Here is a 27,226-nt window from a genome sequence, read left to right as displayed (position 1 = left end):
TTTCCCATCCTGAAAAGTGTCACATCACCTTAAGCTTGGTTTGATCCACTTTAATGAGGCTCTAGTTTTAATGCTAATGCCGATAATTTAGAAAACTTTTTTCATCAGCACACAGAATGCATTAAATGCATTGTGATGTGTATGTAGAAAATTCAGTTATATGTGGTTGTGATATCAGCTATCTTGATGCACAGGTTTGGCTACTTGCTTTCTTTTTGCCATAGAAATATTGGTGCAATGAAATGGAAGCAAGGATGATGCTCAGCAGAAGAGGAGGAAGAAAAGGCAGCATTTCAGAGAATGGGAGGTTTTGTTAACATAGCTCAGCATTTTGCAACTAGTCTGTGTGGTTTGAAATTGTAACTTTTGTTCATTAATATGCACTTAGAATTTGTTAACTTTGTGTTCTTCCTTATTCAGATTTGCTTCTTGCATTGTAGTTTGCTCCAGAGTTGACTTCAGTGAGTGACCTATAATTTTTAATAGTAAGATTGATCAGTAGGAACAGATTTGCCTTCCACATCCCAGTTAAAGCAACTACCATATAATGGAAGTATGACAAAACATACTTGTGAAGTTTTAGATAATATTAGAGAGGGAGGGATTTATTTTGAGATATTATCTTTAGTGCTGTAACTTTAATTATAACCTAAGATTCTGCAAATTATTATTAATGACATAATGGGGTTCTATCTTAGGGCTTAGTTAGTTAGCAAATCCCCACTGAACCTTGATTATTAATTCAGAATGCTTTAAATCTCACCTCATCTTACCCTGTGTCTGAATGGTGTGAGATACACTAATCAGTTTACTGAAGTAATACTCCTCTTGTTTATCGATCTGTTGAAGCCAGCAAAAAACACATAGCTGTACTTTTGGCCTGCTAAATTAGGACTCTTAAGAAGTTAACAAATTATTAAAAGCTATTTCCACCTATATTGTGTTTGTCACTACTACTGAGTCTGTGCATTTCTGGAAACCACTAAATGTATTGATTAAGTTAAAAAAAGCTGCACCAATGAAACAACTCACTAAAGAAATCAACCTTGTTTAATTTTCTTATTAATCTTTATTACTTAACTAATTTGAGAATTGATAACAGAATGTTTGAGTGATTTATGGCCTGAAAAAGAAGACCAGCATTTCCCTCCTTGAAAATCGAAATTGGCTTGTCAGACGTGTAGATGAAGGATGATCAATCAATAGGATTTTAATAAGAAAAAGGTTTAAAATTGACTGAAGGTGGCTTTTGTTTATGGTGATTTGGTATGTGCATATTACTAAGCTCTCCCTGGAGAGGATTTTCAAAGACAATGGGCACTGATTTTCTTTCTTTATTTCATTCTCTTTCTGTTCCCCTTGCCAGGGATTTCAGTACTTACCTCTCCATTGTGTCTTTGAAATCTCCCTGCCTGCTTTTCAGGTCCTGTCAATAATTTTACTTATTTGCATTTCCAACTATGAGTTTTAACCCCTATTTTTTTCCAGTATGCCTGTTGTCTAGATAAACATTTAGATTCAGCCTAAATTCATGCTAGACATGGGGTCTAGCTGTTCCCATTGATTTAAGGAACTCAAATTTCAAAAGTACACACATACATTGGAGGAATAGAGTTGACTTGGAAAGACCCATTAAATGCTGTGTTTTGGTTACCTCTTGTAAAATCTAGTATAATGGGCTTGGAGTTAAAAACTGGTTCTAAATGGCAGTTATGGTCAACTGGGTTGGTTTGTTTTCTCCACTAGTGAAGTCCCTATTGGGCTTTCTGAAACTGATATAACGAAAGTTAGATTAAAATAGGTCCATTCTGTGTGCAGTCTTATTCACATACCTATACAAACTGTAGAGCCACATCAAATGCATTAAAAGAGTAAACAGTGGATAGCGCATCCACACAATTTCTGGTTGTCACTACTTCCTTGCAGTTTGTTTCTCCAGTTAGGTTTCTTATCCTGATTTCAGCCTGTTTTCTTGGCTCTTCCTATCACTGTTTTCCAAGCATTCTATCCTAGTGACTTAGAAGCCACTTATGTTCCACTTTTGCACACAAATTTTATTTGCCCTCAGCACTCTATAAGCAAGTGCATCCTCGTACCACAGTTACAGAGGAGGTTCTAGTTTGTGCAGACTTCTCTTTGGAGTTTATGATGAGAAGAGCACACTGATCATTCCCAGCACAAGTGAAGTTCAAGTTTCTTTCCCAAAACAGGGGTTACCAAAAGCTTTTAAGTGAAAAAATCGCCATTTTTCTCATGTGTTTTTTTTTTTCCATTTTATTAACACAGAAAGGGTCATGGAGTCAGTTTTGATCTTCTCAGTCAGTTCTCATCTTTGGATAGGATCTTCTTCATGTGGTTTGCAATGAAGCCAGTGTAATCTGGGCAGAAAGAACAATGTTTATTCACACAGTTTAAAGCCATAAAGTAAAATTAGGCAATTTAATCTGATCTTTTTCAGTTCTTGGACCATTACATTTCACAAGATATTGATCTATTTAGCCCAGTAGCCTTTGGCTACATTATCAAATCCAAACTAACACTTGAAAACAAAAATTGTAAATACACTTTTTCATCATGTATCTTTATCCAAAACTGGGTGCCCTCCTGGATAAATTCATTGATTTCTTACTTGAATTCCTCTAGCTTGATGTCCCAGCAAGCAGTTCTAGATATACTTCCTGGCTGTATCTCAGTGTGCTCTCCTTATGAAGAATACTTGTTTACCGTGAGTGTTTCATGCCAAGGATGTCGATTTTGTTACCTACAATTGAAAAACCACCCCATACCAATGAAAGAATGGCTAGGAAAATGTCTAGATGTGAAACAGATTAAAAACCAAACCTTTCCTCCCCCAATATAATCAAACAATAAAAAGAAAACCTTAAAAAAAGATAAATCAGTCCAAGAATTGCTATCTTACCTAAATAAAAGTAAAGCATTTATAAAGTCATAACTAGATGAAGAGATATTTCTAATCATTCATGTCAGTAGAATCTTCATTAATTTTTCAAAAATAACTTTTTCTTGTAGCAATTTTATGTAGTAATCAGGAAACAATGAAGAGTTTAAGTGCACATTATTAATATACTCTAGTTGCTTTGTACATGTGATGCTTCTGTGCAGCTCAAACACATAACTCTGAAAGTTCCTAATTTGTTCTTCAAATCCATGACCTAAAAGAATGAAACAAATTTAAGAGACAGGCGTCGTGAAACCTCTAATGTTTGCAAAAACAGTTATTCTGGGAAAACTGTGAATAATTGCACAACTTGTATAAAAGAGGCTGGGGTGGTTTGTTTATTTTAAAAATTGTGAGCTTACAGAGATGATGTGACATAAAAACCCTGAAAGGATAAAATCAAGGTCTCTTACCTGCTATGAAAGAAAAAGAAATCCATAATAGCTTATTATGACATGGTCGAGTGTGACACCTAGAGGCCATGTATTTAGGATCCCTAAATAATAACTTCAGCTGCAAGTTTTGCACAGCATGTGTAATTTTGGACTTAAAGACTGGAGCTGTCATATTTTGAAAAACTAACTTTTTTTTTTTTTTCAGATTTTTCATGTTTAGCATATTTGTGTGGCTTTCCTGACTGGGGTCCTTAGCATAGATATGAAAAAAAGAAGAGATTGTTTCTGAGTCTGGTAAAGAATTCTTAAGATTAAGAGAGCCCCGTGCAGCTTATTCCATCCTGAAGTACTCAATATCTAGTAAAGTTCTTGCAGGTCCCATATGAAGAGAATTATTACAATATACTTGTGACTGTAATAAAATATCCTCATGAAAGTCAGGCTCTCACAAAATGCAGAACTAGAATTTTTGGCCCATGAGTTTGTAAGGGAATGAAGAGAACAAAAGCTTCTTTTAACTGTTATGAGAATTATTTAGGTCATGGATCTTACAAGGAAACAGACATGTAAGGGAACATATTTCACCTTCCTAACTTCTCTAAAAGTTGGGGGTGCAACCGCATCACTACATCCCATGAAACGGATATTTCCAAGGTCATCCTACCTCATATGGCAACAGAACAAGATCAGCATGTTACAAATTTACAAAGCTTCTCAGAAATATTTGGTACTCTATTATCCAGTGGGCATTGGCTATAATAAACTCATTGTAACCGTAGAGCTAAATGAATAGGAGATAGGTGATTTATTTGTCTTGGCAATATTTGTCATTTTCATACCTAAGAGAAGGGGAAAAGTCTTGGAGATCAATCAAAACTAGCACGGTTTAGATGAAGAGGACTTTGACTTTTCTACACAATAAATAAAACATTTTTCACTCTTTAGAATGTGGGCTATTCTACTACTCATTCTGTATTTTTTGTGCTAGTCTAGTACTCATGCAGCACAGATGGTTTAGTGGGGTACAGTTATAGAGTTTGTAAAACATCTTCTATAGATCTACAAAAATGGACTGAAACTTCTCTAAAGGTTTGGCATAACCAGTCTGAATTGAAGGCAGATGAAAGTGATTCTGAACACAGTTCTTCGTTGTGTATTGCTTACTCTAGCAACAAATGTGCCATATATATATATAGTAGTCTCTGCATGCTCTTAGCTCTTACTATATGTAGAAATACAACATCATCAGGGTATAAGATAATATGATCCTGAACCTTTTATTCATGGCATTTCATAAAGAGAAGGGTGCTAGCATGGGACTGCCTGGTAGCAGAGGAATACCACCAGATTGATTGTGTATATATCTTATTATTTCTCTTTCCGTAAAATAAAAGGTATTTCATGCTTATTTTGTCATCCTCTAACTTTTTAATGCTAGGAAATGCGAGCAAAGTTATTACAATATTTCATGGCTAACTCTATGTCATTTCATAAAGGTCTTTGAGGTTAGTTATACTTTTTGCAGAAAAATGAAAAGCTGCTAAGTTGTCAGTGTTTTGTGTGAGTAGTTTACAGACTTCTTGTAGCTGTTGTGCCTCAAATAAAATAATTATGATTATTTAGTTTGGAAAAGATCTTTAGGATCATGGAATTCAGCTGCTAACCTGACTCTTCCAAGTCCACCACTAAATCATATCCCCAAGTGCCAACTCTACATCTAAATAAATAATTGTGTCTGTTGAGGCTCCCATGTTGGCACTCTAAGGGACAACGATGACATATTAAGTTTGTGATATGGATACTAATGTCAATCATAGTTTATTTCTATGCTTTGTATAGAGGCTTCTTCTCAGAAATACTTAACCATTTCTTTGGGAATGTCTAAGCCATGAACAACTGATAAATTAAGATTGTTAAGTATATATTAGAAGTTGGGCTGGAAATAGTGGTTGCATTGTTAACTGGAGGGAAGTCCCGTGTTCACCGCAGCAAATAGGAGAGGGTAATAGGGCTTCAGACACACCAGAGTGGAAATGGCTAACAACAGCTTTCCCAGAAAGGCATGCTGATGGCAACTGAAACTTCCAATCAGGATATATTCCCTCTTTTGTTACAGAGGTCTAATTCCTGCAGTTAGGTTGATGAGGTTGGTGTTGGTGTCTGTGTCTTCAGGCACCAGCCTACTTTTTGGCCTGGGGTATCACTGTCCTTTCCCTGTCTTGGGTAAAAGATGAGTGCATGTACTGCATAAGTGACTTAGTGTGTCCCAAAACCAGCTCTCCAGAGATCCTTTTTTTTTTTTCCCAGACACAAAAATACTTTTGCATAATAAATATTCTTTCCATTTTGTCTCTGTGACCTATTTCTGAACAGTTTTAATTCATTATTTCTTCTGACAAAAAAAAAAAGGTGGAATTATTCTTTCGTAGTTCATTGATTTTGTGACTGAAAAAATGGTAAAACCATGAAAAGTAGTGTGAAGATATTTTACTTTAATAATCTATATTTTACTGGTTTTGAAGTATGTGGTCCTATAGCTGCATAAATATAAGAAAATATTTGAGTGTTTGTGTACGTGTGCTTACCCTCTGTCATGATGCTGCTTTGTTCTGCTGTCAAAACCCACTTTGATTCATTGTGCCAACTACATGGATGATCTGTTCCCTGATGATGTTTCCAGATGATCTGAGTCACGTACAAAATATTCTCAGAGGCTTTCTTTATACATTCATAAAAAATTCTAGGTAGAATCCATTGTATTTAATAACTCTAAAAAGGGTGCCTTTTCCCCTAGTCTCTCGATAGACTTGACTCTTCGTCTGGTGCATAGCTCTGGCTAAAAAGTCAACATTTTTACTCTTCATTTTTCAAAGGAATATATAAGCTACATATGTTTTAAGTATTCAAGTCAATTCAGCTATTGTCATACATCTCCTGAGGTTCTTAAAATGTCTTTAAGCCCTCAGATTCTTAATCCTGTTTTTCATAAATTATGAAGCTGGCATTATTTTTATTATGTTGAATATTCTTAAGTCCCTCTACACAGCCTGTAAAATACTATGTGTGTGATTAACTTAACTGCAAATGTAGCTGTAAAATTGATGTAAATCAATGAACTCAGAAAAAATTTTGTTTTAAAAGTGTTCTCTCTAGTTCAAAGCAAAGGCTGAAGGGGAAACTATGCTTTCTAAAGTGAATACAGTATGATGTAGCAGAAGTGAATAAAATGTACCTCCTGAAGTGCTTTTAGCTGAGGGTACAAGTTCTGGATCAGGATGCTATAAATTTGTTAAGATCATGGCTTTCTATGTCTCCCTTATCAACCTATAATCTCCTGATTGTTGCCTGTTTTTCAACAGCTGAGGAACAGTAATCCACACTTGCTTATCTCTCTTAATCACAGCCTCATGGTGCTATAGCTCCCTGAGCCTTTAATTCCCTCTTAGAGGCGTAACAGAGTGGAAAGTAAACAAAGACGAATTTGCAACCTTCAACATTGCTAATTTGCTCTGATGTCAGAATATTTAAACAGGCAAGGACTTGGGAATTATTTGATCACAACTGATTTTAATCTAATGCATGTGAAAAGGCTGAGTCTGGGAAGGTTGTGCAAAATGACAGGCGTCCCAAGAGAGGTTGACTGAAGGTTTCTTCTTTAAACAACAATAGCTCCATCATTTTTCAACTCTGGGTCCTGTGCTCTTACTGTGGGGGGTTTTTTTGGTGTTTTTTTGGTTTTTTGTTTTTTTTATTTTTAATGTAGCTTTCTGAATATGATATTGGTTTCCTTGAAAATTCCTCATTTGCTTCCCAGTTTATAGGTGTCAGAAATCCAATCTTTAGGCTTGTTACAGTGTCTGTTCACTGCGTAGTGGGTGGGAGAGATAAAGATCCCTATTTGAAAGGCTTTGTCTCTCTCCACATTTTTGTAGCATCTTGACAGCCTAATGTATCCTGCATACTTTCATATGTAAAATGATTGATAACTTGATCTTCAAATTATTTCAAATTACACAGTTGACATTTATGCATGTATATATGTGTACATACTTTCTGGATAAGAAAGGATGTTATCTTGTGTTATATATTATGTGCACACTTTATCTACCACAGAAGTGGTGTGCTTACACATACATACACATTATCATACACACATATTCATCTGTCCTCATAGCAGATAGCTATATGCCATTACCTGAAGCACATTTGATAAATATATGCAAGACAAGGTAGTGGTTTTTGTTTTTTTTTTTTTTTATTATTTTTTCTACATTTTCTTCTATTTCCCTTCATAAGGTCTTAATTGTCTGTTTAATGCATGTGTAATCACTTATTTTTTTGTTGTTTACAAAATGGTTAATGCAGCATACATAGGATTATCACGACAAATGTCTGATGCTCTCTTAATTGTTATATATTGTTCTGTTTATATCTGTTCTGGTTGAATGACTTGTGTTTCTGAAGCATGTCTGATGATGATTTCTTCTTTTCTTATTAGTATGTATCATTTGGGATATTCCAGGGAGAGATGTGTCTGGGAAGCCAGCCTTTTGCAGTCACTCTCTGCACTGAGATTACAGCACTGGGCTATTTGTGTTTCTCCTCATCCCTGTTTCTCTCTGTCTCTCACTCTCTCCAGCTGGTGTAAATGACTGCTACTGCCTCCCAGAGCAAGATAACCTGCTCAGTCAGCTGGAGCCCCCTGCGGACAGCTGTCTCGCTTTTAGCTGATGGAAAACTGCTATAAGCGCTGAATGGAAGAGCGTGGAGCAGCGACCATACCAGCACGAGGAGCTGCTGCAGTAGCAGCAGCAGCAAGAGCGAGCGAGGACTCTATTGTTCCCTGGTGTTAAACAGTTTTTTCTTTTCAACTGCCATGCACAGCAGCGGGAGAGAGGTTTCCAGTCCCTTTCTCCCCGTGAGGAAATTCTGAAGAGGGGAGGATCGTTTGAAGAAGGTTTCGTGGTGGTGCTGCGGGTTTTGGACGCAGCAGCAGGCTGCTGGAGGCATGGGGTTGAGCGAGGGGAGCGCTTCTCTCTGCCGTGGTCCAGGGGTGCCTGCTCGGTGCGTGGGAGTTCTCGTGCTTCTGCTGCTGGGAACCTGGGACGCTCGTGCACAAAGTGAATTTCAAACTTCATCAGTGTATTTGTGGAAGACCGGTAAGTAAGGATGCTGTGACAACACAACAGCAGCATGTTGAGTTTTTGTTGTAAATAATAACCTTTTTGTGTGCTTTGTGTATGTGGAGGGAGAAAGTTAATCTAAATAACTAATGTTTACTGGCAGGATTGCAGGGGGAAAATAGGTCATCTTACAGGATTCTACCATCCAAGCAAATATTGCAATTAAAAAACTCCACGTTTGTGACTCTGTGCCACTGTTACTGGGATCTCTTATATATTTTCTGTGTCTTCTGAGGTTTTTCATTTTGTTCAGCAGATCTGTGCTGTACATAAAGAGCAGAGTATTAGTGCTTGTCCACAATGAGAAGGAGCAATGATTACAATTGGAGTCAGTATCATTAAAAGTCCTCTAAACATATTGAATTTTCACAAAGAAAGATGTGGTTCAGCATGTCTAATCTTTGTGTCCTGTGCTGACGTGTAATATATTCAGTGTGGTAATTGATGGGAAGTTGGGTTTGTTAAATTTAGGTTTGTTCCACAGAATATAGGACACATGAAAGCTAATGATGGATTAGGTAAAATTATCTAAGTGATGCTAGATCTCATAACCAAAGAGCCAAAGGCAAATAGGGTATGTGGATTCAGCACTAAAGTAGGTGGATAATTTCCCCTACTTTGATCCTAATGAGTTACGTGTCTGTTTTAAAGATTGCATAGTCATAACAGTGCTTCAACCTTAACTCTGCATCAAAAATCAGCGGGGAATTTTCCTGTGTCTATTAATATATTGCATTAATTCAGGATTTAAGTGGTGATGAATATGTGCATTTTAGTTGTCTTGATACAGTTTTAGTTCCTATGTAAGTAGAGTCAAACTCTCATTTAGGAAACTTTAAAATTTCAGACTGGGAAATATTTCACATTAGCTTTGGCAGTTAGCTTTGTTTCCTGTATGTTGCCAGGAATAAAACAATCCAAAAAGTAGTAGTTTTGTTTAAAAACTGATTTTCCATTAAATAATAATACAATAATAAGAGAGATAAATCATTTGTCTGAAAAACAACTTTGAGAAGACAGTCTCTTTCCTGGATGGAGGGACCCAGCCTTCTGCCACAGAAGCAGATCAATTTACAATTACAGTGATATCCTGAATTTTTTAAGAGGCTTCATCTATCCAGCAGCTCAGAGAGGAGATTAAAAGGAAATTCATTTAAACAAGAAGACAAGCTTTCCAATAACACTAGAAAGAGAAATCTGAAGAACGGAAAATCCTTTGCAACTTTCACTTCTGACTCAAAGATGAGTTACACAATGACAGTGACCCTTTTTTTCCTTTTAAACCATTGACAAACTAAAACCAGTTTCCAGTTCCATTACAGATTTATAAATGTTCAACACACGCTTAAAAAGAGATAATATATGTGCACAGGTTTATACAAAGGCACAGTAATATCACATTTTCATAAAGCATTTCACATTTACTCTAAGTTGCTAGGCATCAGCAATATAAACCCTCCAGCATCTTATTATGTCTCCATTTAACAGTGTAATAGATTGTATTTAAAAATGTTAAAATAGTAACATAATTTGAGGATGATAATAATAATTCTAGTGAAATACTACTTAAGAACATGTGCAGTCAGTTTGCTATGGACTTAACTCCACTTACTTTGCACATAGTACACGTGCTCTGAAGTCATGTCAGTTAATCCAGCAAGAAGGAAACTGTGTTAGCTTTTGTCTTCTCCCCCTTTTCTCCCTTCCTGGCAAAGACTGCTCTTAAGGAACTTTTGTGTAGAACAGGTATGATCCAATTACATTGAGCATTGAAGAGCTAATTCTTCTCTTCAGCTTTCCTTCTGTGACCACTCTTGTCTGCTTTGCCTACAGTAAGAAATATTGCAGCCATAACATCAGTGATTAGATGAAAACATGATGAAATACAAGTAATGAAAAACAAGAGTGGCTCTTTTCAAATGATGAGTGACAAGATGCAGTGAATAAGACACTGCATCTGTATTTGGCTCCAAATTAAATTTTTTGCAATCTCTTTCTTAGCTATGTATTGAATTATTTTATTGTCCCCCTTCCACTTGTGGGATGATCTAGAAAGTGAACTGGGAAAATTGCTGGTCAGTGGTCTGAAGATGTATAGTGTCCAGCAAAAGCGTCATATGGAAAAACAAAACTGAACAGTAGTGAGCTCATGCAATTCAGATGACATTTTTCTCCTTCTGTGAAGGAGAGAGGTCAGGGGAATGTGTGTCTGAGACTTTGTCTAGGCAATCAGCTTGATTATATGCCTTTTGGGACTTCTTATGTCCAGTTTTTAAGAACCGTGCTATTTTTGTATTGAATTTAGTCTGTCATCAGCTTTTGTAAGTGCTGTTCATGACTTGCATCTGTCTTGGTTTTATTTCTAAAGGTTTTTGAATGTCTTGGTGTATGCTACTCTGTGTCTTCTATACTGGTTTACTGCATTATGTTTTCTTAAGGATGCCCTTGACAATAATCTAAAATGGTTATGAGGATTGAGTTGAGGCATGCTTTCTTCTATAGAATAATAGTTTTTTGTTTTTTTTTTTTTATGGGGTTTGAAGAGTTTTTTTGTTATGTTTCATTGGAAAGAGAGGAGTGTTCTAATTCAAATTTCAAGTGTTTGCTTCCAGTACATGAAAAGCTCTCAGGGGACATGATTTCCTGTTTACTACCATCCTCCTGACTACTAGCATAAAAATCTGAGGTTATTGCAATACTCAGTTTAACCATTTGGGGGTTTAATTATCTTTGATTCAGCATGGGCAATGTGAATAATCTGCTTTGAGCAGGGAGGTTGAGCTAAAAGTTATCTCCAGAGGTCCCTTCTAATCTTCACTCATCCTGTGATATGGGTGCCATCAGCAAGTAATTTTTACTTCTCCAACTGAAACTGCTTTGAAGTTTGGCTTTTGTTACTTTTTTTGATCTCTTGAGAGAATGGGTATTTGGTGTTCTGCTGTGTTTAATGGACCTTCAGAGTTTTGAATGGCATTTAAATGAACAGAGTTGATTATAGTTGCAAGTGATTAAACTGGGTTTCTGACCAAAACTTCTCATTCCATCCTGTGCAGACCTGGTGTATGCATTTTATTCAGCCAGAACACAGCTGGTTCATTTTGTGTGGTCACTGGGAAAGCCATTTTGGTTTTTTAACATAAAATAAAGCAAAGTGATGAAACAGCAAGATTCCCGGAGTTGAGTCATGCTGTGTATCTGCTTGATGATCTGAGCTAGAAAACAACAGATTTTAGCAACTCATGGAAGAGAAGTTGTGGTACTGAGGATTGGTGATTATATCGATGTGAGGTTGACACACACTGTGAAGTGTTGAACTTTTTATGTTGAAAAGAATTTTTAATGACATGCTTTGTTCATGAGTAATTTCTTTTGCAATGAGCAGTTGTTTTCTTCAGGTTCTACACTGCTACATTGAACTTCTTTGAGTTCCTTAAATGCTATTTTTATTCTACCTGAACTTTTATGATTAGCTTTAGAATTTTACTGGATATTACTGAATTGTATCTGAGGGGAATTTGTCAAGAATGGAGCCAGGCTCTTCTCAGTGTTGCCAAGAAATAAAACAAGAGGCAATGGGCAGAAACCGATGCACAGGAAGTTCCACCTGAATACGAGGAAGAATTTCTTTACCGTGCAGGTGACCAATCACTGGAACTGATTGTCCAGAGAGGTTGTGGAGTCCCTCTCACTGGAGATATTCCAGGACTGTTGAGATGCAATCATGTACCAAGTGCTCTGGGAATACCCTGTTTGGGCAGGGAGGTTGGACCAGATGACCCGCTGAGGTCCCGTCCAACCTGACCCGTTCTGTGATTTTCATGTTCAAAGACACCTTATAACTGTGTGATACTGCCCCCCATGGGCTAAGATATTGATGTATCTGTAAGTTTTGCAGAGAACAATGTGATGACTGCTGATTCCTAAATGAAGACACCCATATAGTTTTCATTTTTTTTCACTTTACATGAAGATGCATGTTCTTCTTCATCTGTCATTTCATCATGCAGGACATATATTTACCATTTCTTTATGCAACTGACTAAGCATAGGTGTTTCTTGCCCCATAAGAAGTCTCTTTTACTGTATTTGACCCTCTCCTTTTTTTTTTTTTTTTTTTTTGTTAAATGAACTGACATGCTGATTTGTGATGTGCTGCCAGTGTTGGATGTAATGCCTGCCTACAGTTACTAAGATATATCTAGAGATTTTATATATATATATATATATATATATAATATGCTGGTTGATTACTGAAGAATGCACAAAATCAACAAGGTTCTAGCACATTAAAGTTGGATCTTCCAACAGCTTGAAGTAGTGCACATTACACCTTTGAAGTGGTAGAGGCAGCGTTGGATTAATGTCTCTGGAATAAAAAAAGTCCTAAGAAAAAAATCCAGATTGCAGTGCCTTTTCTATCATTATCTGTTTTAAAGACTGTTGATCAGATCTCAGATAGTAGAGATAGATGTAGCTGTACAGAATTATTTGAGATATCTGCAAATGTTGGTACCAAGACTTCGTCTTTGTTATAACAATTGCAGCTGGACATTTTCCCTTCCTTTTAACATGGGTAGAACTTGAAATAGGATTTCTGTGGGTAACAGTGCTGTTTTAACATTAAAATGGAAAGAGAAAAAAGTCACTGTTTCCTGAAGAGAATGATTAAGTATCTATATTTTCCTGCTTATGTTGTGTCTCCTAGATGAGAATTGGGCCTTAGATGATAACTTGTTCAACCTTTGATGCAGTCAAGAATCAGAGGAAAGGCAATAATATCTGTGTAGGCAACATACAGAAGATCATAGGCACTTTTGGGGTAGTGGAGGCCTGGAGTGAAACCAGCAGGCCAGGTGGTTTCCACTGGAGCCAGAGAGTGTTGCAAATTCTGCAGTCCAAGAGCCCTCCGTAATCACTTTCTGATCTTTTTCAGGCAACACCATCTGTACGTGATTTATCCTTGTTCCATTGCCTTGGGAAGAGGGCTACACAAGGGCCTCCTGCTTCCAAAGCCTATAAACAAATGTTTTCTGTTTCAAGGTGTTACTCTAGGATTTTGTAACCAAATCACACTTCGCTACTTGATATGAAATTGGGTCTCGACGTTTCTCTGATTTTCAGCCTCTTGGTTTCCTCCTTATGCAGAGAGAGGAACAAACACAACATCAGTACCATTGCATCCTTGTCAGGTTTTACATTCTAAGGGCCAAATCTATTTTGAAAATAGTTTGGATCCACAAATGGAATTTTCAACAGTTATGAAATTCCTCTTCTAACATCTTTGTTGCCTAAAACCCATAAAATCAATGAATAAAAAGTCTTTAAATTATTTTCCCTATGTATGACCCTAGGACTGTCCTATTTTCAGTGCACTGAGTGTTCCCATCTCATATTAATGTCTAGGAGAACAGAAGTCCTTCCTAGGACTGGCAGTCCAGCAGGCATTTCAAAATGTACCTAAATACACACTGACAGGAATTATCAGAAGGGAAAAAGGGAGAGAGAAGAATTACCTAACCAGACCTCTGATTAAAGCACTTACATTTTCAAGAGCTGTGTCATCTTGTTTGTTGGAGCTTTTCCATTACGTTGGCAAAATTTACCCATTTGGTTTAGTATTTTTTTTTCCTTTCTTTTTTTTTTTTTTCTCTCTCCAAACGGGAGTAAAGACTTTTTGCAGTAATTGCACCTTGAGACTGGAGACAGATAAGCCTGTGTCAGTAACTAGGAAACTCCTGATTTTAGAGAGATTATGAAGAAATGATCTGAAGAGGAGGATTAGATGCTAGGGAAAATCCTAAATGAGAAAAAGATGTTTTATCTTGAGGCCTAACTGTCATGAAGGGAATTCACATATGATGATGAAAGAGGGCAATGAGGACCTCTTCAAGGGAAAATAAAGCCCTAGTTATGGCATGGTGAACTTCAGCTGGTGCCTGCACATCCTTGAGGAGAGAGGTCTGTCAAGATTTTTAAACTGTCATTGATTGTAAAAGGTGTTTTTGGGGATTCATCTTTTTGATTCTCTGGTCTTCAGTTACAGAATAAGATAAAAGGAATATTAATAAAAATTGTATTTCATCACCTTTTCAAAGAGTAAAAATTATTCAAGCAAAACATGCTAACGAAACATTACTGTTAAATATAAATTATCCTCTAGGATAGAATGTGATTGTGTTGGTTACACATACACTGCATATATTCATATTAATTAGGATTTATCACTTTTATTACATTCTGTTATGTGCATCTAAGAATTCTCACTCTTTGCTGTTGTCTCCCAGTTAAATCCGACTTTTATGTAGTCAAATGGGGCTTGTTTATCTGGGTCTTGAATAAGGAAATATTCATTTTCATTAAGCATGTTCATCACTGTTGCTCTTTGCCCTCATTTATAAAATATCCTTTCAGATTTTTTATTCAAAAGAAATTTTGCAAAACATGTATTAAGTCTTTGACTAATGCAAAAGACTTGTAGTTCAGCCTGGCAACAAAATATTTGGCAGAGTTGCAGAAAATGGTTGCTTTAAGGAAATTATTTATAAATGTTGTTTAGTATTCTGTCCTTAGTTAACAAAATCAAAGTAAATATTTAAATGTTTGGATAAAAATGTTGTGCTGTGAAATTCTTTTTCTTATGCAGTTATTTTGCCATATTTGAAGTAGGAAAACAGAAAAAAATGTGACTTGTATTATAAACCTCTAACTAAGATAAACAAGTACTATATGCTAGGGTAATGGTTGATTTCACTTGTAGGATGGCATTTTGAAGCTGTCAGAAAAGTGGAAAATGGTAGTTAGTAATGTTGTACTGGTAGCAGAGGATGTCTCGATTGTTTTTAGCAAGTGCCCTGAAGTGCTTTTGCTAACTGGATCAGCTGAATCCCTCAGCTCATTGGGGATGCTGGGATAGGAGAATGCCTCAAAAGCTATGGGTTGTTTTATTCTGCAGGCTGGTATCCAGTCTTGAATTAATTCAGGTTTTTTAAGACCTTATAGACCAGGGTTTAACTTTACAGTTCCCTATTTCACTTTATGTTGCTGTAATTTTTTTATCCTGCTTTCCCACTCTGTTATTCAGATAACAGAATATCTTTTAACACAATAACTCCAGATTTAGCAGAAAGCCCAATTCACGTAATATAAAGCACAGTATTATCAAAGACAAGTAGGAATCAATATTTTGAGTTAAAACTTGCTATAGTATAAATTAAACTTTGTATAGTGAGAAAGTAATTTCTGGGGTGAAGGACAATGCATACATTTATCCTGTTTATTGAAGTTTGCATCCTGGATTCATGTGTCTTTTTTTCTTTTTCTTCTTCTGTGGTCTGTTCACAAGCAAGTCCTCTCTTTGTAACAGGGTGGAGAGACCCTTTTTCTAGATGCATGTCCAGTCAAAATCTGTTTCTCTTTCTTAGCCTAGTGAAAGTGAAAAAAGTGGTGGGTTCCTTAGGTAAGATATGTTAAAATTCTCGGTAACAGAAGTTTAAGATCTGGTGGGTTTGCATAGCGCGTCAGAAAAAGCAATGGGCTGACAGAGCCTACAATGGGAGGCAGCAGTAGCATTGACTTGGGTTCTATTTATGGATTCTTCTTTCTTTTTATGTCTATTTCTGTCTAGTAAGGCAGAAAAAAATACATAGAGTTACTAAAGTAATGGAAGAATTAGAAGAGAGAACCATATACAGAAATCCTAAAAATTCATATTATTGGGTAAAAGTTTTCCTAAATAATCACAATTAAAATAACTGTACTATGTGGCTATCAAAACTTAGTCAAATGAAAGTTAATGTAAGCAGTTTTGTTACCACCAGCACAAATAATTGTCCCCTAGGAAATCCCATTGTTTTCCATTTTCACATGAATGCTGTACAGTGTTAAACTTATCAGTGTCTGGGATTTCACACAAAATCCAGGAGCCATTTATTGGAGCAATCAGCATGTTCCCAGCATTAAGTAGGACTGTGATTTTTTTTTTTGTGCTGCTGATATTGCTCAAAGTCATCAGTAGACCACAATAGCTGGAGGTTTTTTTTAATTGCTTCTGTACTTTGTGACCATTGCCAAGATAGTTTTTGTGATTTTATGTCTGTGGAATAGAGAAGGAAAATCTGGTGTGTTTGCATGGATAGAGGGGAGAAGTGCCATTAGATGCAGCCTTTATTGACTCTCAAACGGAGGTTTTCTTGTGTGATCCCTTGTGAATGATGTTGCTGGAAAGCAAGCTTTCAAATGTCCAAATACCAGTAAGAATTTTCCATAGATATTTTGAGGGGGAAAGAGATTATTTGACCTTTCCTCGCAGTCTGTTTGTACTATATAAAGTGAGTTTGAGGGTATTAATTGGAAAGTGTTTCTGATGTGATGAGACAAACATTTTTAAGATTGATGCCATCTGCTAATCCAATGAGAAATTTCTTAATGAGAGACATTATTACTTTCTACCTCCTGTATTATGCAAAATGAAATGTTTTTATTCATGAACAATAGTATAACTCTCCTTATGTGTGCTGGGGAATAGCTATTTTACCGCTGAGCCATTAGAGAAATAAAGAATAGAACAGAGAGAGATTGTTTTATAATGACTTTTGTGTTTGCACAGTGCCCAGAACAATTGATTTATCTTCATTTGCTGGTGCTCCTATGTACCACAGCTTTATACAAAACAACATAATTAAGACTTGTTAAAGATGCTGTTTACAAAGATACAAAGATAAATTATTAACATTCTAAAGGAGCATCCAAATAGCATCAAGTGCCAAAAGTAGTTCAAATAGCTGATCTCAAGATGCCATACTAGAGGATACTGGAGGAGGGAATTATTTTCATAGGAAAAGAGTGTTGTAAAAAACCTTGGAAAGTAAATTCTCTGTGTGATAGTTCCAAAATGCATTTGCAAGTAGCAAAACTCTTGTTTTGAATTTTATGTAGATGTGTTTCATTATCCTAAAAGAACACTTGTGTTATGTAAAATTTTGCTTGTTTTGCAGTGTTCTGCTGGTAGTTTAATCAAGTATACATTGTGAGGAATTTTGTTCCATTTTATTCTGCTTGACTTAATTTTCTTGTGGTTTTCGGTCAAAATAATTCCTGGATTAGAGGAATAGGGTGGAGAAAGAAGAGAAAAAGCTGTTAAGGTAGTCATAAGACTGCTACAACTTGCAGCAGGGAACATAAACCTTATTTGCTGGATCTTGAATCCAGTCTCAGCTCTGCACATGGTTTGCAGTGGTGGCACTGGGAATCTGCTCATCTATGAAGTGCCATTTACCTGAATACAGTTTTCTGTAGGTCTGTGCAAAGACAAAACAGAAGAAACTTTGAGTCTTAGGATTTTTGGTATAGTTATTAGACAGTACCCAAGAAACCAATGCTTTAGCACAGTTGTAGTACTTGGCATATACAAGCAAAAATGGATGTAGTGGAGAAGACCAGGACACTTTAGAGAAAGGAAGAAAGAAGTTAACATGAGTGGAGAATACAAACATGAAGAGCATGGGGCAAGAAACCAGCAGGGTTTTTTTTCTGTTGAAATCAAATATTTAAAATAGATTGTGAGATAGAAAAAACTCAGGGGGCTGAGAGAAGGGGAAAATTCCTGTATGAACAGATATGGAAATTTTCAAACTAACATGAATTTTCTAATGAATCAGTCTGGAAGCTATTTTCATGCAGTGTTTCCAACAATACACATAACTCTGTGTGCATGTTTGCATGTGTGATGTGTATGTTCTGCATACTGTCGAACATTGCTGTATGGTTCCAATGGAACTTCTTTAAAATAAATAAAATAATACATTATCTAAGTTGTCTTCTTCTTCCTGACTAGAACAGTGCCACAGCTTGAATTTGTGGTCATATCTAATGAAATGTTGGGAGTTTTTTTTCTATACCACTAACTCCTTTTTAGAAATTCCACCTTCATGGCTGCTGAGCTTGCTATTTTTAAGAGGCATACTTTGAAGGTTGTCATTGAAACTACTTTTTTTTTTTTTTTGCCTGTTTATTTGTTTGTTTTCATAATCCTAAATGAAGTTCACAGTCAGCATTGCTTTTTAGATGGTAGCATTGGAAAGACTGACTTGTTCCTGTAAGATGTGCTTGGTGCCATGCAGGAGATAATGAAAGGAAGAGGATGAAGAGTGATAAAGTGACAGAACATGCAAGGAAGATTTGTAGTCCTTAACTTGACGTGGATGAATGACTTATGGCTCGCCGTATTTCAACTTGATATATGAATGCCAACACCCTGCGAGTAGTTTGGGTACCTGAACCATAAAGCCAGGAAATTGAGGTTATTTTCTGTGCTGTACTTCACATCTTTGTAGGGAGCTGCAGGAGAATGTTACGGTCTGTGCTGTAAAAACGCGAGTTCTCTGAAACTCCACAAAGTGCATATCATGACAGATTTGTATAGGTGATTTATATATTCACTAGAGATAAGCGCTTTTTTTCTTACCCTCTGTGTTAAATATATTTTAAAAGCTTTGTGGAGGAAATCCAGATGATGAGTATATGTACTGATTATGACTGAGTCTTGATTCTTTTGTCAAAGTACAGATTTGAGCTATACTACCGGATATACTGCCAATTATATCTGATGGAAGTAACTCTAAAATTGTGACTTAGTTGTATAACTATAGTACAACTTGGTTTTTGAGATAGTATCACTTTTGTATTTTTCTTATCTTGACTCTGCAAGATGTTCATTTACTGCTCTGAGGATGTGATACAGAGAATGCCCTCTCTTGAAATCACTGAATTTTCTAGATTACATGCTTCATAGTTTCCTCTGAACAGTATACTGCTTAGTTTTTCTCTTAACAGGAAAGTAAGAGTCTTTAAGGGTCAGAGTCTGCAGAAGCCAAAATTGGGTAGTAAAGATCTGACTTTTTGGATGCAGAAGTAGGTATTTAAAGTAGGTGTGTTTTGCTAAAGCCTCATATATAAAAGGAAACTGATTATTAGAAATGGAGTGACAATTCAGTGAACTAAAAATTAGTGCCATGCATGCAGAACAAAGTCTCTCAAAATAACAATCTGTTGCTTACATAATGTCTTCATCACTCTCATTTAAGAAATAGGCTTCCTCCTATTGATAAGTGTTATTATGAGACTACAAAGAGACAAACCAGTGAACACGTGTTTCAGAGGAAATGACATGTTGTTACTGTTCACATATCGATGCTATTATTTGGTGTAAGCCATTTTAAGAAAGATGGTAGATAATTTGCTCACAAAATAGCTTATGTATCTTTTAGAGAGATTGTATATATGCCTTCTGAACTTGCTGTTTTAGTAAACTAAAGGAACTCTTCAGTATATAAGCCCATAACTTTCTAAGTATGTTGTTCCTTGGACAGTAACACACTGTTATCCAGAAAGTTGTTTATTATTAGTAGTAGTAGTATTAATTATTCTATGTGTGGAATACAGTCTGCATATAATCCTGTGAGAGTGATGAGTAGCACTACTAGAGGGAGGTGTTTATTAACAAAACATGGGTTTAAGGAGAAGTTGAGATGAAGAAAAGGTGCAACTTAATTAAAGAGAAAATATTATAAGGAGGAGCAAAGAATTAGTTTTCAGTCTTGCCATGCCTATATTAGTTGCTAATGCAATTCAGTGTTGCAATTTCTCTTCCTTTTAGGACATTCATCACATTTTATGCAAATGTTACCAGAGAGAGTTATTTTGGAAAGAAAAGACAAAATATATTAGGAAGCCATAAAAAAAGATGCCCTGCTTTCTGTATAATGAATCAGGTTATACAATGCCTTTTTGTTAACTTTTTTTTCATTGTTGTAAAAAACAAACAAGCTATCATTAGCTAAGGCTTATTAAATCTTCAGAATGTTATTACAGTAGTTTAATCTAGTCAGACATATCTGGAAAAAACAACCTCAAATATAAAAATTGGAGTGTAGACCATAAAAGATACCATGTCAAATTAAAAAATATATAAATCTTTTGTGTTCTATCACTTCACCTGTGTCTGGAGCTAAGAGGCACAGAGTTCACAGATTTCGCTGCAATTGGTTATAAAGGAGGAGTCCACTTTTGGTTTTGAATTTTTAAAGTAAAGATGAAGAAGACTCCCTGAAGATAGAAATTCATTAAGAAAGGCAAAGACTTTTTGGAGAATATGTTCTGTTCAGGGTGGTTTACTGTTCCACACTGTATGTCTCAGAGCACACGGGAACTTCTAATTAAAAAATAATACAGTTCGTTAATGTGGAAAAACTTCTGAAAGTAGCTACAGTCTCACAGCATTCTGGGAATTAGTTTGAACATAATTGGTTGGATGTCAATATTAAAAAGCACTCTAATGAAAAAGAAAATGCTCAAGCTAAGATAGTTTGCTGCTTCTGATGAAAAATTTAATGAGGCTGAATAATTAACCCCTTCTCTCTTCTTTCCTCTCATACTGCCATGTCTTACCCAATTTCTGCTTTACATTTATTGTAAATGTTTTAAGCAGTGGAGTTTCTATCACTGTAATAGAAAGACTACACTATTGTCTGTATGTTACACTATGGCTAGTTTCCTTTTTTTTTTGTAATCCTTTTTACCTTCATGGCTAGAGTACTCAAGTAGACTATTTGTTAGTTTTCATGCCCCTCAGCCATGGCTTAGCTGAACTGTACTTCGTGAAGTCTAATCTTTCCTGATAAATCCACTGACTAGTGTTGCACCAAGCAGCACAGGCTCTGCCATTTACATAATGGTTACTCTAATTGGGTTAATGTGACTTCTAACCTCAGATTGAGAATTACTTCCTTCTGAAATGTGATCATTGCCCAAATACATACACTTTCTAGTCACTGAGTTGACTCCTAATCACTTATTTAATAAAGTTATGAAGCACATGGGAGTTTTTTCATGAAGAACCTATTTATTAAAAAAAAGCAACATAACCAAGAAGAACAAAACAATACACACAAACAGAAAAGATGCAAAACCATGTTGTGGACATTTTCTTCTGATATCTGAGTTGTCATCAGTTTGATATGATATGCATTGTTTTCTTAAATATATGGAATTCTATGAGAAGTAAAGATAGATGAGAAATGAAACATATAGACTAGTTCTTTAAACACAGTAAGTTTTTGTACAATGCAGAGGTTTTACTGACTTTTCAAATCGATCATCTACAATTACTGTTTTTCCTTTTTTTTTGGGTACATATGATAGTTTTTAGGTCTTCATCCCAGTTCCTCACATGGCTTGTTATTAGCACTTCCATATCCTACCCCTCTTTTGTTTCTGTGGGCTACTGGATGCTGTATGAGATGTTTGTCCCTGTGACCTGGATCTGTTTTACCTGCCTGTTAAATAACTGCTCAGTATCCTGGAGAGGAAACATATTTTTACTGCCATAGGCCTCTACCTCCATCAAGAAATGGTGGTTCATCCCTTTTGTCATGTTGTGTTAATGCACTTCCAAAGAGAAGGATGATCTATGAAGGTGGTCTTTTTTTTCTCATGCTGTCAATATCTAAAAATTTTTATCAAAGATGAATTGAAGTTAGAAGACAAAGCCTGAACCACCTGGGCACTTTTGTTAATGATATTCTAGATCTGTATAAGTTACAAGCCCTGAATATCAGGCACATCATGATGGCAATGCAAAACTGGATTTTAATATTCAGCTACACTCCGTAGAGACATTTGGTGCTTCAGAAGGCTGCTGTTCTTTAGAGCCTGCGGCCTCAAAGATAACCTGGAATGCCAGATAAGGAAATTGATAAAGCTGTCAGTGGTTTGCTGTGCTCTACTTGTCAGGCTATGAGCCACCTTGTCACATGGAATACTCATGATATCATCCAGCAGATGACATTGAGAGATCACAACTTTTTCCTCGCTTCCTAAGAAAGTGAGAAACTTTTTGTGTAAGCTTGATAAACAACATATGACACATATCTATACAATATCTTAACAAAAATTTTTGCTTTTTACCTAATTCCATTTCATTCAACAACTCTATGATTTTTTTTTTCTTCTTTTCATCATGGTAAAGAGAGAGGTAAATTTGAATCTTTCTAGCAGGAAGTTTAGTTCAGCTAATTAACTGTTGCAATAACAGTGTACATCTGTTTGATTTTTCCATTGGGAAGATAAAATTTCGGGATCCAATCTTATGTGCATTTAGATCCTGTGAATTTAATGTATCTTCAAGGTAACACTGCAAGTGCTCATCATTTTTTACTGGATACTAAAGGAGGAAATAGTCTCCATGAGATGCTCCTAGATTTTTTTTTTTTGCATTTTAATTTATATTTTTTTAATAAAAATTCATTTTTCTTCTTTAATATGTATTTTGTAGTATCACTTTCTTTGTGCAGCTCGGTACACTGAAACTTCCTTTTTAAAATCCTTTAAATTTTAAGATAGATCACAATGATGGGGCATTCCCCATCATGGAGGCATCCTTAAACTTTCTTTTTTTCTGTCCTGTTGGAATTACACCTAACTTTTCAGAAGCTCATGCACTTTCATTTTCTTTTCAATTTTATTTAAAGGAATATGTCTTAGTTGCTGTTGCTGACACAATATCCATTCAAACAAAATGCCCAGTGCCAATTGTCTTGTGTTTAAACAACTATGTACAAATCCACTTTAAAAAAAAAAAAAAGCTATAAGGTGTGTCTTGATCTTATTTCATTTTCAGAAGATTCTTAGCTATTAGATAGATTAGCCTATGTGCTTTAGTTAAGGAATAATATCTAATCCTTGAATCAGAAGGAGTGGGAAGTAGAAGATGAAATTGTGTTATGTGACACTTTGTTTCCTCTTGGTTTGGAAGAATTTTTAGAAGAGACTACTCCCTTATCCTTCAGAAATATGGGTGCCTGTTAGAATTCATTCTGAGCATAATGCCAATGTAGCTTTATCAAGCAGACCTGGTAAGAAAACAAATATATGAGTTTTAGATTAACATAATATATTCTAGCATCCTTTAAGTTTTCAGTTGTAATGAAATAATTTTGGGGGTGATGGGGAGGTTTTAATGTAGATTTTTGATAATTCTAATAGTTACTGTACATTTGTAGTTGATGGTTCTTATTTAGTTCTTCTGTTTTATGTGCACAGCCCATTTCTGTCTCCTTTTTGCTTCTACCAAGAAAAATGTTCTACTGAGTTGAAGTAATGGAAAATGCTACTTGCTCATGTGATTCTTACCCCATCTGAGATGCTTTGGTTTTTATTTATGTATTTTTATTTATTTTATTTATTTATCATTATTTACTTCATTTATTTTGTGGGGAAAATTAAAATAGCAATAGTAAAAAAAATCAAATTTCAGTGCAGTGTGGGTAAGAAGGAATTTACTCCTTGCAATAAGAAGTCCCTGTGAATTAAATTTTTCAAGTATAATACCCATCATTTTGAAATCTGGTAAATGAGAACCCTTGGCTTGGCTGTTGGCAATGATTTGTATCTAAATAAGCTTTTCATAGCTATTACATTTTCAAAGCAGAGAATGTTATGTGTGTTTAAAAATAACTGGTATCAAGAAAAGTTTCAGAATGAGAACATACTGTTTAAAAACATTTGTAAAGGAAAAGCTTTCAAACTGAAATTTACTTCATGGTAGCCATTTATGAGATAGGCAGTTCAGTATGATTCCAAGCTTCTGCTTTTTTCTGCCTTGATAATAATGCATCAGTCTGCACTGCTGGTAAAGATACAGAAATTGATCCCAGCAGCACAGAAGCAACGCCCATTTTAATTTTAAAGGTCATGCTTGTGCAATGCCTTTTGATGAATTAGTAATTAAGTCATTATTTTTTGATAATTTTGGTTAGCCTTTGTTTTTGTGAAGTATTAAGATGATTTTATTTTTCTGATTTAGTATCCTTATGTAGCTTTTCAGTACAATTTGGGAAGGTAAACAGTCTTTCTACTTCAGAGATGTAATGAATGTAAAAGCATTCTTCCAGCTCTAAGACTGCCTGCAGTTTCAATGCCATCCAACTATTCACACTAGCTAACAAGATAATTTTGTAGTTTGTTTACAAACAGGAAATTGGGTAAGGCATTTTGAAATGTAATATTTATTCTCTGCCTAGTGCAATTAAGAGTTTCTTTGCATATTATTAGTCTATTTTATTGTTACTTATGTGCTTGTAAGAACATATTTCACAAGCACAATCTGATGCTTCTGTGTTTTAGAATATTCCTGAATACTTTGTGGTGATTCTAAGTAGATTCTTGGAAATGACTTTATCATTGTAGTGATGCTACAGAATTACTTAATGTAGTTTTCATTGCAGAAAGGTCTTTGCTGTCTGTTTCTCAGTATCAGGATTTCTGACATCCTGACAGATTATTGTAACTCAGCAGATGGTCTTAGTTTACTGATTAAAGATCAAGTGTCAGACTAAAATTTGGCGTTTATCTGCTTCATTCTTAGCCATGGACTAGTAGTGGGGCAGATGGATTCACCCTGTTTAGTGAAGGTGCCATAAAGAGTGCTCTTTGGAACAGGAAAAGTTGCTGTGAAATACAGCTTGTGCTGCTGACACTTTGGATTGTTGTACTTGAGTTCTGATGTCTTTAAAATCCTCATTTATGAAAAAGACAATTTTATTCTACTTTTTACAAAACCCTTTACAATTTTCAAAGTGAGGTCAACTAACTAACCTCGAGTAAGGAAAAATGAGCACCTGAACACAAATAAGGAAACATATATCTGAATTTTGCAATAAGTATATTAAATAAGGAAATTCTTTCATGTGGGTTTTCAACTTAATTTCATATTATGTAACATTTTTATTGCTTGTATTAAACTTTTTCTGAACATTTAAAACAAACTTTCTAAAACATATATTTTTGAAGAGTTTACACTGTCACAAAAGTATATCTCAAAAAATATTTGTTTATATATGCCAAGTTCTTAGCTGCAAAAGAGATTTGTGGGGCTTTGCTTTTATTTATTTTTTTTTTTTTTTTGAGAAGCACATATGGTAAAGCTGTCAATACAATGGTAGGTTAGAAGTAAAACTCACAGCACTATTAATACTACTTTATCACCATGTTGTTTTCATGCAACGTGTTCTCGTTGTGTCAGAGTATTCTACCATTAGTTCAGTGGATTTGGTGACAGGTTGTTATAACTGCATTTCAGAATATAGAGATAAAATCATGATCTCTATAAATACATATCTCTGTCAACCAGAACTAGCTTCTTCTCTCAAAGTGTAGAGAAAATTTTCTTCCTGACGGTTTTTTAGAAGTTTGGATTTTATTCTTTGTTAGAAACAGAAAGAAAAGCTTTGTTAGGTAACAGGAAGAAAACTAACATTTATCTCATTGAACCTGTATTTTTATGTGTGTTTCCCTGTTAATATCTTGATGCCTTCAAGTATGAGCCTTAATTTTATCATCATAGATTTTGAGTCCTGAAGTATCTTTCTTCAAAACTCTTGATGCTATTCCTGCTTGAAAGTGCAACTTGAAATGATACTTTCTAGATTTATTCCTGGTGTTTAGAGATAACACTCTTTTACCTAATGAAGAGTGCTTAAGTGATTCTTAAATGAAAAATATAAAGCTTACACGAGTCTTTCTTTTTGTGGTTTTGGGCAACATTTCCTAAGTAAGGATTTATTAATGGTAAATCATTTTGGTAATTATTTGTGATGGATTGGACTAATTATTAGTGATGGTTGCATTTCGACTCCCTCCTTCTTCCCCTTAAGTATAGTATCTTGGATGTTCAGTGTTTAGAACTGCTTTAGAAAAACACACCATATGGTATTGCTTGTCTTCCCTGATTGAATGTAACAGCTGTAGCACCAGCTGTTACTTTGCAGATTCCTGAGTAGGCTGTATAAATTTCATCTGTAAGTGCTCAGGCATTCACTTTCATTTTTTTTTTCAGGATGGATTGTCTGAAAATTACATTATGATTTATCTGAAAGACATCTAAGTTTAGATATTGTGTAAAAGTAAGCGTATTTTCAGTTAGCAGTTTGAAACTTTATGTGCAAAATAAAAGCACAGCATTGTCTGGAATTTTTGTAATGGATAGACTTTGCTGTTGTTTTTGCAAAGTTGCAGAAATAGAAGTAATAAATTGTATTTCTTTAAAAAAAGTAAACCAAAAAGCTAACCTCTGTATGGAGTCAGGCTACATGTATTGCATTTCCTTGTAATATGAATGCATACAGTGCATAAATGCTACATTGCATAAAATTCATATGCTTGAATGCTTCACATTTATTGGGATTTTAGAGTTACTGAATTATTTTAATTTCATTAAAATAATGAAATAATGCTTTCCTTATCAACGTAACGATAAAAGCTAAGAGGCTTTTATTGACATTTAGAAGTTTGTTAGTAACTGGATCAAAATAACAGAATAGTTTTCTGTGTCAGAGGTTGGATAGCATTTGTATCTATTTATTTAAAATTTCCAGTAAGTATTTCTTCTATTGCATTTTTCTGGTGAAAGCAGAACTAAGCAGGGACTTTGGAATGCTGGATAGAGAAGGATATTCCCGGAGTGACTGTTAGAACACCAAAAAGTCTTGAGAGGCAAAGATTCATGGAAAGAGTTTGTACTCTTAAGTAGTAGCAGATAGGTTGGTATTCATAGTTCTGTGGGAAAGACTATACTGTATATCTTTAGCTTATTAGTGTCTATTCCATCTTCTTTTGCCCCAAACTGGTGGATGAGA

General features: G+C 35.3%; 1 protein-coding gene across 1 annotated transcript in view; it reads left to right on the top strand.

The window, feature by feature from the left end:
• Positions 1–8,356: 8,356 nt before the first annotated feature.
• THSD7A (thrombospondin type 1 domain containing 7A) overlaps positions 8,357–27,226 on the top strand; it is a 199,267-nt gene continuing 180,397 nt past the window's right edge. Inside the window, exon 1 of the mRNA XM_082293117.1 lies at positions 8,357–8,513. Within this exon, the coding sequence (XP_082149243.1) occupies positions 8,363–8,513 (151 nt within the window). The 5' untranslated portion in view covers positions 8,357–8,362. The remainder of the gene's footprint in view (positions 8,514–27,226) is intronic.

The sequence above is a fragment of the Coloeus monedula genome (assembly GCF_965178545.1).
Source record: "Coloeus monedula genome assembly, chromosome: 1".
In the NCBI taxonomy this organism is placed as follows: domain Eukaryota; kingdom Metazoa; phylum Chordata; class Aves; order Passeriformes; family Corvidae; genus Coloeus; species Coloeus monedula.
Note: the sequence above shows the minus strand (reverse complement) of the source record. Positions and strands in the feature narration are given on the sequence as shown.